Raw genomic sequence first — 12,215 nt, forward strand, 5'->3', positions numbered from 1 at the left:
TAGTCTTTTAAATACGGTTTGTTAAATTCCTATCAAAAGGCAGACAGAGTATTATTTCTCTTTTTTATTTGTCTGACCAGAAGCAGCAAAATGACTCATTCATTTATTAAAACCTCAGCTTATGTGATTTATCAACACATGCTTTCAGCTCTGACTCATAACAAGGAAAGCATCAAAAGTCTTGGTGCTAATTCTTCCAGTCTCTGATCTCCGATCTTCCACCTGCTACAGTGACCAGACCTGCTGAAGAAGATCTGATTTGTTTCAACAAAAAAAAAAGATTTTGTCTTTTCTCCCTGCCTCAGCAGATAAGCCTCTTCTCAACTAGACCGCCCCTGAAGGCACCACGTCGCACTGCATCGCTCTGCAATCAAGTTAAGAGCGCACACAGTTGTGTTTATTTTTAACATATGAACTCCTTCAGCTCCGAGCTGCAAGTTTCAAAGGGACTTCATCCATTTCAAAATGTGTGAAATATTCTCAGTCATGTAGTCGTTTCAACTGTAATTAGATCACCCCCCTTTCTCACATGACAACAGTGACATTTAGCAGATTTTCCACCAGATTTCTCAGTGACATTTAAATCACAGGACAAGTGATGAGAGGAGTGTTGACCGCGCACATGCAGAGCTAATAAACCTCCAAAAAAAAAAAAAAAAAAAGGTTTAGTTTGGTTTATCACAGCTGATAATCACAGCTAATGCTGCAGTGCTGGCAGTCATTTCACCATATGCACTCCATAAAAACCGGATGCTTGTCGAGCATGGGGATGGAGGAAGTGGTGCAGGCGCAGGAACAAGTGCCATAATGAATGCAGTCAGAGGAAATCTTTTACATTTGTGGCTTTCCGCAGAAAAACCATCGGTCAACCACTGGCACACTGACTGCCAGCTGAAGCTCTTAAAACGTTTTTCCTCCGCTGCTCTTTATGTCACACTATACTGACATTAGCAAGAGAAACATAAGGGAGTGGAGGGGGGGGCAGAAAGGGGGTGTGCAGTTTGTTACGAAGCCTGTCATTTGTCCAGCAGGGTTATATGATGCAACAGCTTTTACTTCTCTATCCCCCTCCCATTATTGGGACGGCCGGCCAACCAGCTGAGTGAGATGCAGAGCAGGGAGGAGAGAAACAGGAGGAGGAGGAGGAAGAGGAGGAAAAGACTTTCTCCTCCTCTCATACATCTCCCTCAAATCAGTCCCAGATCTTCTGGCAGCTCACACAGAAACAAGCTGCAAAAGACAAAAAAAAAAAAATATCCCCCACAACAGTCCATCAAACTAACAAACCGAGCTCACCTGCTGCACATTAAACTCCACTTCAGTGACTTATCGTTTCAAGCATTAACTCTGAGGTGCATCCGTACGGCTCTGCAATATTTATGGGGAATGTTATCAGCTAAAACTAACAAAATCTGGCAACTAAAGGCGGAATATCTCCGCCAAACAGCCGCGTCGCGTTCATACTGACGCAGGTGATGATAATAAGTATGAATGACTTCCTGGTCGAGCAGATAACAAACACACAGGAGGGAAAAGAGTTTGTTTTTGTTTTTTTTTTTAGTTTGAAATTAAAAAAATATATATTTATATATATCGACTCACCCCCCGACTCCAGAGCTTTTCAGGTTGGAGTGCGGGCCATTGTCCGGCTCCATCTCGGTTACTTCATTCTTCTTCGGGAGTTTTTACTACAGTCCAGAAGTCCAGACGAGCCGGATCAACTTTTTCCATTCCAGGTATTTTCTGAAGGAGTGAACGTGCCGGGAAACAAACAAACAAACAAACAAACAAACAAGACAACAACTGGAAGGGCTAACCGTCTGTCATGGTCCCATCTCCTTTTTAAAGGAGAAATTCAAAATGAAAAATGTAAAAATAAAACAAAATCCCTGTCGTCTCCAGAAGAAGAGGAAAAGACGCTCCACCTGTGCGCTTCCTGTTTATGTTGTTGTTGTTGTTGTTGTTGTTGTTGTGTTGTACATCTCCCTTTCTCGGGTTTTCCAAAAGTAAAGTGAAGTCCAGCGGTCTCCGGCAGATGCGGGACAAGAAGACGAGCCCCGCGCGCGCGCGCGTGAGTGAGTGAGTGCACGCGTGTGCGTGCGTGCTGTGTGTGTGCCGACTTCCCCCAGAATGAAAGTTTATTGTGGAGCGGACGGGGGAATGTAGAGACCCGGGGAGGGGGAACACCTCCCTCTGTCGCCCTCAGCTGACACCGTCCGTCCGTCCGTCGGTGCGCTGCCTCCGGCTGAAGGTGTGTCTGTTTGTGGGTCTTCCTCAGTTGTGTTGTGCTTTTTTCTTTTTGTGGGTCGGTCGGTGGCAGAGACGCTGCGATGTTTTATAATAAGTGATTGAATCAGCATCTATCTGCCGCTCAAAGGCTGCTCGGTGCAATTTGAGCTTTTGCAGGGCCTCACATAAGTTTTTAGAGGCACTGGGGGCCATGTGAGTTTACCCCCCCCCCCCCCCCCCCCCTTCCTTTGGCCAACCCAACAAACACCAACATGAAACCTTCAGCAGACTTCTTTAAATGGCATTTTTTTAAATACCAGCATTAAAAGAAAAGTTGGCTTAAAGTCTTAATTCATTTTTTTTTTTTTAATCCAATGAATCTTGATGTTGATCGGATTATGAAGGATCCGCAGAGAAGGTCGGATACGAAGGAGACCGGTAATGTCATCGACCTTCAGGTGTCAGTCTGAACTGAGACGCAGCTATGGCGGTGACTCTAAACGGAACAGAGCCGTTGTGACGGTCATCAGCACTTTTTCCTCATCTCTGTTGTGACAAAAAGCTCTGTGTGTGTTCACGAGGTTAGAAACTGGATATATATCAGCATTTTAAAAAGCCAAATATGAGACAACGCAGTTTTGCGGGATCTTTGAAGCTGACAATGATATTTGATATCAGTCTTTTTTAATACGTGCAGTTGTCTTTGAAACAACCCTGTTAGATGTTAGTTACTCAGAAATTGTGATGGAGATTTGTGCTACGGATGAAAATTAGCCTTTTGCTCGAACTTTCAAGAAAACATGGATATTTGTTTGCCAACAGCGAACGAGGAAAGCGTAGCTGCTGACGAAGACCCCGGGAGACGTCCACAACAAGCATGTAAGTGGATGTTGAGGTTTTTTGTTTTTGTTTTTTTTTTTCAAACGACATGTAAGTTTGTAATTTGCCGTAGACGGGTCTTCGTCTACAGGTGTTCATCTGGTCGGTCGACGATCTAGAATCAACTGTTGGATGAATCAGACCGGCGCAGATTTCAGGTCAAATGAGTTTTTGTTGATGAAGTTACATCGAGGCACTCTTCATAAAGAGCGACTCTAGACATGACATAGAGGTGCAACAGTTCCCACCATGAACAAGCATACACAACCCTGAAATTTCTGCAGCCAACACAAATGAGCAACCTCATGATCCAGAGTATTTACTTCCTTATTTAACTTTGTATAATATAGGAGAAGCCCAATCACAGTGACAAACCTTCAAACATACACTGAATTTTAGACGGTATAATTAATAATTAGTTAACGATATTCAAACTAAAGGCTTTTTTTGTGACAGCCTTCTTTCACCTTCTGCTTCTCCAACATCCACTTCCGTCCTCGGCCGAGGAGCAGGGATCTGGGTTTGAGGGCTTCACTGGTTTCAGTATGTGTGTGTTTTTGTGTGCGTGTCTGCGCTGTCGTGTGCTGTGAAATTCCTCTGCCAAAGAAAGTCCTCATTGACCCGCCTTCAGCAAACACGCTATGACAGTGTCCAGGGGAGACCCAACAGAGCACCGATTCAGCTGCCTGCAACTGGATCCCTCCCGCTCGCACAGAGCCGCCTCACAGTCCGTCCTCTCAGGGCCAGGAAGGAAGAAGCTCGCCGCTTTGAGAGAGAACTTCCCATGTACCTGTCTGGGCTGCGTCGGATGTGAGCTTTTGTTACCCCAAGTTTTAGCTTGCAGACAAGAAGGGCAATGTCCTCGCTGCCTGAGGAGGATCCTCCAAAAGGGCTGCAGGGGAGGAGGGAGGTGTAAAGTTTCACTGGGTTTCGTAGCGATTAGTGTTCCAACCGATGGAAGTGGTTCCTCAAACCGAGAACCAGAGATGCCAAGTGCTCTTCAAGGCATGCCGTGGGAAGCCAAGTAGGACGAGGCATCGGTAGTTGGACATACTCTCATTTGACTTCCTGCCAAGAGTTATATGAGAAGATTGATACTGCTTCCAAGTTGATGATGAATGTGAAGCTGCAGCAAGTGACAGGTTAGCTTAGCTCAACAGAAAAACGAAGGACCCCCCCCCCACCCGCCCCATCCCGACTCCATCCAAAGCTAACAAAGCTGCTCAAACTATTATTCCACTGAGTATCATTTCCCCAAATTTCTTTCATTCTGAGCCAGCTGCCGATGGCACCTTTTTAAAAAAACAAAACAAAGAGTTGCTAAAAAATGGTAGTGAACAGGACATTTGTTGGAGCAGTGTGTCAGCAGGTGTTGACCGCAGCGGCCCGAGGTGAGCTGAGCTGAGCTGAACTACGGAGCCCAGGTTAAGAAAGGAGCATGTCAGCCCGTCTAAAGGCACGACGATGTTTTCTGGACAACAGTTGAGCGCTGTGGAACAGTGGGATAAGCTACAGCACATCAGGATGTGACTACACTGACACTTTTCATTGGATTTGTTGACAATAAGATAAATGGATAAGGCAGACATCCCTTATTGCTCATTGGTCAGAGAATGAGGGCGAGCTATCGCTGTCAACATCCATCTTTTCCCGAGCAACATGGGTCAGTAAGTTATATAATTGTTCAGTGGAGTCTTTCCAGATATCTTTGGGGAGTTGTGATCTGATACCTATACTGGTGGTCCTCAGCATGTAAAGACTTAAGAGCCCATTTTAAGTCGGCCCCTGAGACACGGCGCCTGAAGGCAAGATCACCGCAATTTTATCATAGATTTCCTACCTGACAGAAGTTCAACACGAAACGCTTTCCAAAGCAAGCAAAGACCTTCCATTTTGTGTTCGGGCCAAAAGCCTGAATGAGCTGTGGTGGAAAGAGAAGTGAAAGTGTTTCTTTTAGTGTTTTAAAAGTTGGTTTTCATCCGTTCTTCGATTGTGACTGCCATCCTGGACCTCATCTATAACCACTGACAGGTGGGGATGGATGCTGTGACTGTTTTCACTCCAGACCGGCGGTGGGTAATGAAAGTCAGCTGGCAGTTCACTCCAACATTACAATGGATATTAGAAGTTCAGTGTCTGCGGGAAATTGGAGGATTTTCCTGCAGACAGACGGTGTCGATGCAAGCAGGGCGCGTATAGCATATCCATATGAATCCTCTTTAGCTAATAGAGTCAATGTTGTGTGCCCAGACCAAAAATCACGGCCTTTATTCCCGAGATTAGCAAAAAATAAAACAATAATAATCACAAATATGTGTCATTCCCCTCCCTCAACAGGCCTCAAAATATGAACTTATAAAATAGCACATCCTTTCATGTCACGCTCTGGTGATGGAAACTCTGTGTGATAAACACAGAGTCTTTTGTTTTACTCCCATGTCTTGGGGAATTGGGGCCAGATGAATGCAGCAACCTCTGTCCAGGCCCAGCTGGATCCAATAAGAGGCCGCCCCGCTGCTCTGTTTACCCATTCCATACATACAACAGGAAATTTAGGGAAAAGTTCTGTTCATTCATGGCGCGTAAGTCCAGATTTAGAGTGACGTAATCGTATGTCTCTATTTGTACTGAATGAAAAACTCATAGCCTCTCGTAGTTAATTCATTTCATTCTTCCCCTCGTCTCAGTGGATCAGCCACAAGATCAGATGAACAGATAAATTAGATGTTTAATGACTGATAATAGCAATTTTTCAAGCACAAATAAAAGTTACCAAATCTAGATTCAATTTTAAATGTGCTGCTGTACTTTTCCATGTGATAAACAACTCAAAGTAATAAGTGATGACATATCGGGGATATATTAGTTTTTGCTTTTGTCCATGAGTTTGCAGGACTGTTGACCCATTCATTAGCAAAAAGTATTGGGGTCAGTTGCATGTCAAGTAAGTGCCTGCAATATTTTCTTTGCAGTCGCAGGTCTGTTACACACATCAGTCATCTCCCACGTTTCAGCAGTCCACACATTTCCTGCATTAGGTTTTTTATTTAGAAAACATCATAAATCAGAGCAGAGCGCAGCGATGCAAAAAGCCAAGAATCACATATCTTCCCTTACCTCTCAATGAAATTGTAGTAATAACAATAATAATACCATGAAAAACAAAATCGTTTGACAAGACAAAGTCTAAATCCTTCTGAAGGCCACATTAGATGTGGTAATTATTGCCAATTCCTTACCCCGCAGAGCTGCAGAAAGACGGCCGCTGCTGCCAAGTCAGAGGTATTGTTGTGGTGACATTTGAGTGGAGGATCAAACCGCTGATGAATAATCTATATTGAAAAGCTGCTCTTTCTGCCAAATGTCAAACAGCAGCAGGAGCCATTGTTCAAGGAGCGGATTTTGAAAACTTTCCTTTCACCATCATCAAAATGTGTGTCACATAATGTAGTGCACTGAGCATTAAGCTGTTTGAAGTCTTTGGGGGCAGCACTGTTGTCCTCATATGTTACTCACTGACAGTGATGCTGCCCCACGCTAAGAATTTAAGTTATTGTCATGATTCTTAATTTGGGTCATTACGGCCTAAATCAGCAGGTCCTATGTTCTTTTGAGTTGTATTGCAGACAGCTAATATGAGCAAACGCCGGATCTGCTTTGCTTTCTTCGATTTATTTATTTTCTTAGAAAGCAGATTGATGGAAACAATTATCCAGGTTTTCCCAGGAATGAAGCCATGATCTGTGGACATGTTCTGAGATTCCCTCACACTTAGTTTGGGAACGAGTAGTTTGAATTCTGATGGCTGTCCCAATATGATAATAAAAGAGAGGAAATGCTGAATATAGCTCCAAAGATGTGGAATTTAAGGAATCAGTCCAAAAAAACTTTTTGCTGGCATCGCTCTGTTGAATGCTCAAGCAGTCAAGCCACATGGGACAGATTTGTTTAGGCTACAAACGCCAATAAATTTCATTTCGCAGATAATCTGGGTCTGGCTCAGGCTGGGGGGGAAGTCTGACTTGACAGAAGACACATTTTGCTAAATTTGCAAAATTTGACTATTTTCCACTTGAAGTCAGTTTTTTTTTTTTGTTTATTTGTTTCTGTCACAGCAATGAGAACATTTTGCTTTCCTGTAACTGTAGCTTTGCATGCATCATCTCCAGTCGATAAAGGCGATCTGTTATGGAGAGGTCTCACTGCAGCGCTACATCTCACAAATCTTCGAACCTTCACTCTCATCCTCAGCCAGGCCTCATTTATCCTCTGCTTTAGCGTGTGCGGCTACTTCCAGCCAAGGTCAACTTCCTGCTCCCTTCTTACCGCCGACTGCAGCAGCTGAAGATGAAGACAAAGATCTTCATGCTGCTGTTAATCGAGAACACATCATAGTTTTTTTTTTTGGTTTTTTTTTTGGGCACCATAATTTACCTGATTATCTTGTCACCATCCAAACTAACTGCCAAACAGGGTGCTTCTAATTAGGCCAACACAAAGCCAGGCAATGTCTCCGGGGAGGCGAGGGGGGGGGTTGAATTGTGGACAAATGGCCTCCAATTGGTCAAGCTGCACAAGCACCATCTGATGTGTGTGAGCCCACGGTCGGTGCAGAACGGGCTTACACGGACACAACAGAGGGTTTGCTGTTCTGACGGACATCCACCACCCCCGGGCTTCCGTAAACACAAACACACCACCTGGGTTTCTAAATGTGGACTGAAAAACTGGTCCACTGTTCGCAAACATACACCCCTGCCCATCTATTACCTCATGGTACACACTGACTCAGACTGTTCTCATGGCACGGAGCCACAGAGTGGATCCAGCCGGTCCCAGCACACGTGCTTCGTCCATCAAGAAAGGAGGTGTTGGGAGTTTGGAAATACCAGATACAAAAGTTTGGTTTGGTCTAGCTTTTATGGAACAAGACTAAAGGTTTGAAGCCATGCTAGAAACTCAGAGATCTTTATTTAGATGAGAAGATGGGATGTTTTCACTGTGGTGATGGTGCTGGATGTAAAGTTAAGGTGATAAGAAAATGTTATGCAGATGAATTGATGAGTGTCCTCTATCTGTCAGCTAATCCAATAGTTGCTAAAATCTCCACTGTTATGAAACCCCAGGAGTTAATATGTGAATGCGGAGGTGAACAGTTTTCGAAACATCAGGCGTGTATGATTCTGTGAACAGACACTGACCCTTTCTATACTGTAAGAGGAAATAAATTACATCACCCCGCCCAGAAACTTAAAGGAAGTCTGAATCATTGAATTTCCCATGAGCCAAAGATCCCATTGTTCACCTCATTAGTTTGGTTTTTGCCTCGAGTCACAGTCAAGAAACTGAATTCCCAAAGCTTCCCTCTCTCTGTTTCCCCCCGCAGCATAACAACGGTTGTGTGAAACTTAACCCCTCAGTGTAACTGATGTGTGTGTTCCAGCTATTTTTCAGCTTTTAAAAGAGAAGAGCTCCTTGTTTTATGAAGATTCGACTTGCACCTGTCACAGAGATGAGTGATGTGTTTAGCCTGATTGTTTCTGGGCTCTGTGACAGTAGATGTTGCACCACGAGGGTGAGGTTTCGAGCGACTACAAAGGCCTGAAAGGAACCTTTAAATTCCCAACAGACTGAGCTCCTGTGATTTAAGGCCTTGTTTCTGGAAGATCAGTCGAAAGAAGCTTGCCACATTGCAGGATTTATTTCAGGCCGAGTGCAGATAGCATTAGTGGCCGGTCAATGGGGTCGCTGATCTGAGTATTACATGTAACATAACCGCGAAGACCTTATCGAAAGAAGTCGGCAAACTATTGAACACCTCCTGTTTGCAGGTTTATGTTCAGCCAGCCACAAAATCTTTCTCAGTCTTTTTTAATGCCGATAACAAAATTTGAGCTGCCTCATCAAAACAGCAAAACTTTGTAGAGGCAAAAACACAAAACCACAAATTTGTCATCCCTCCTTCGCTGTGCAGAGTTTTAAATGGACCACAAATGCAACCTCATTCATTCACAGCAGGATAACTTCTGCAGATGTAATCTTCAGGTGCGCCAGTCTCATTCATCTGTCATCATCCCAGGACTTCGCAGAGCGTCTTTATCAGGCTTCCTCAGACAGGAATTTGTGAGTGAGACTGCAGATGAAATATGAAGAGATTGGATTCAGCAGAATCGCTACTGGCAGCTCTGCTCGGAGGAGATAATTACCACTCTGACAAGCTTTGATCTCAGGTACAGTTATACTCAGAATGTCGGTGTTGATAGAACAATGAGACGACAGCCTTGAAATTCAGATGCATTCCCCACAGTTCCCCCCACACGCCCTCCGTGCTTTGAGTCTGAATAGAACCACCGTCTGGTGCATGCAGAGCGCGACAAACTGGGGCCAGGTGACATTTCACCGTGGAGCTGTCTATAAACTCTTGATTTATAGAAGTGGAAAAAGGGGATCTGATGATGGCTACTGAAAGGTTCCCAGGGAAAAACAAAAATGAAAGCGAATCGTGGATTAGTCATCCATGACCTGTAAATACTGTGGGTGGAATGAATCACTGTGGCTTCTTTTTTCAGGAGGCACAAAATTATTCAACAAAATGACAGGGATCGGTGAGCCTTGTGCTAGAGTCAGTTTCAGCAAAGTAGGAGGCGTGTGAGTCATGAGGGGCAACGGTGGTGGGAAGAAGAAGAAGAAGAACATCAAGGTGAGGATGTAACCTCAGCGCAGAGAAGAAAGGTTCGCTTCATTGAGATTGCTTTGAAAAGGCATCCAGACCACAGCGCGGCCCTAAAGCAAACATACCTCCTACACCACCTGCCTGGGCAAGATGCAGCTTTTCTGTTTGCTGGGCCACCCAGTTGTAGGAAGGAAGAGATCCGCGTGTGTGTGTTTGAGTCCGGTTCTGACCTCAAAATGTAAACAAAGAAGCTGATGAAGTCCGTGCTTTGTTAATGGTGTCACATGGCGAACCGTTCTCATGGTGCTCAGTTATATTTTACCTCCTCTTGTATCCGACTCATCAGCCCGGGGCTGATGTTGTTCTCCTGAAGGCTCAGATGCCTCAGGCGCCGCTGCGTCCTGCTAAGTAGCGCCCCCATGATGTCGTTCCCTCCTACGTCGCTGATGCCGTTCCCGTCCAGGTCCACCTGCAGCAGGCTCGCGTTCTCTTTCAGCGCGTCGGCCAGCAGCCTGACCCCGGGGTCGCCCAGGTTGTTCTCGTCTAAGATGATCTGAGTCAGCGAGCCGTTCGCCTTCAGGCTGTCGAAAAGTTCCTTCCACGAAGCCAGATCAGCATTGCTGGTCTGCGCCAGGCCCAAGTACTGCAGACAGGAGTGGCGCCTCACGTACAACGCCAACACCTTCACCCCTTCGCTGCTCAGGCCGTTTCCCCCAACGTCCAGCTCCGAAAGAGCAAAAACCCTGAAGGAGCTCCACCCGGTGGGGAGCTGCAGAAGCACGTTTTGCTCCGATGAGAAAAGCTTCGCCTGCTGGATGGCGGCGGCAGCTCTCCCCGTCTGCTCCTGCAGCTCAGCTATTCCAGTCAACAGGGTCAGCACGCCATGGTCACGCAGTTTGTTGCCAAACAAGCTGTTAGGAGAGAAAAAAAAAACAGTGTATGACAGTTGTTTTTAACTCGAAGTGTAACCACTTGCACTTCTCTCCCCGCGATGTGATATGTAAATTATTACAACCCGCAATGTCACACATCTGTTTTTTCTATCTGCTTGTTCTGCAGCTCCAAGACAAGCGGCTTCAGTGTAATGAGAAAAAAATCCGCCCGTGTCTCTCAGTGGAAATTTTATACACATTTCTCTATAATTGAGCCTGATAGATTTGGCGCTATTATTCCAGCGCAGAGCTGAAGGTACGAACAACTGCAGCAGGGGTATTGTTGGGCTTTAAACAGGCATTTCCTTCATTGTTTTGTCAATACTTTCATCTATTTACAGGAGTATGTTGCGTCTGCCGCGCACATTGAAGAAATAGTTTGACATTTTGGGCAATGTTCTTATTTGCTTACTTGCAAAGAGGTATATAAAAAGATCAATACCAAGTCTGGCTGTTAAATATGAGACTGCAGGCAGCAGCTGGTTCACTGAGCTCAGCATGAAAAGTGAAAACAAATGTTACATCTAGTTAGTTTAAGCCATACAAAAAAAAAGAACGAAAGAAAAAACACAGAGAGAAACTGTGTAAAATCACAATACACCATTTTAATGCATGACGTGCTTCTTGGCCGAGTTTAGCTGATCAGCTGCCTTACATTTAATGCGCCAGTGACCTTTTCTCACCACATTTTGCCAGAGCTTAAATCCATTACCAGCATTTGAAACCAGCCCCTTTGAGCTCCACTCAAAGCTGTGTCTCACACTTTGAGTTTCTAAACCTGTCAATATTTCTCTGAATCAATGCCACAAAGACACATTTACTGTAGTTAGCTGGGGGAAAGGAAACAACACTGAAAGGTGAGGCACTGGAGGCATTTCTTGTTCACATAAAAGAGATGGATTGTGTAATAGAAAAGCTGAAAGCTGATATTTCTTGTGCAGCGAGGAGGCCAACCTTGGATTTGCTGTGCTCCTTTGTCTGCTTCATCAGTTCTATTCATTTCCTTTAAAGGCAGATTCAGTTATTTAGGCTGATGTTCCCAGATCTGTTTGTTTGCTTTCAGCGTTTGGATTCTGTACTCTGTCAGATTTTTGCTGGATCACTGGACTTACTGTAAGCCCGTGACCTGAGGCTTCGCTCGCAGGACGTCCAACAGGATGTGAGCGCCATATGGGCCGATGAGGTTGAGGTTGAGGTTGAGCAGCGTGACCTCGGACGGGCTGGTCTTCAGGGCGCTTGCCAGGCTCAGCAGAAGGTCGTCGGTCAGGTCGGTGTTCCTCAGGACCAGCTGTTCCACCTCGTCAGATGTGCTCAGCACCCCGATCATGGCATCGAGCTGCCGTCACAAAGCAAGCCAGCGTCATGGAAGAATTTGAACCGTGCTGTTATTTTTGGATTTGGTTTGGCTTGGTTCGAGACATAGTTTCCAAAAAAAAAAAGACATATCTCCGAAAGGTCATCTCTTTTTTTTTTCTTTTTTTAACAGGGCTTTGGAAAGATTT

General features: G+C 45.0%; 1 protein-coding gene across 2 annotated transcripts in view; it reads right to left on the reverse strand.

The window, feature by feature from the left end:
- The window catches only part of col27a1b (collagen, type XXVII, alpha 1b), a 56,161-nt gene extending 54,054 nt beyond the window's left edge, over positions 1-2,107 (reverse strand). For both annotated transcript variants that reach the window (XM_029511040.1, XM_029511038.1), the window contains exon 1: positions 1,603-2,107. In XM_029511040.1, the coding sequence (XP_029366900.1) occupies positions 1,603-1,655 (53 nt within the window). In that variant the 5' untranslated portion in view covers positions 1,656-2,107. The remainder of the gene's footprint in view (positions 1-1,602) is intronic.
- Positions 2,108-12,215: the final 10,108 nt, after the last annotated feature.

The sequence above is a fragment of the Echeneis naucrates genome, chromosome 9 (genome assembly GCF_900963305.1).
Source record: "Echeneis naucrates chromosome 9, fEcheNa1.1, whole genome shotgun sequence".
NCBI lineage: Eukaryota > Metazoa > Chordata > Actinopteri > Carangiformes > Echeneidae > Echeneis > Echeneis naucrates.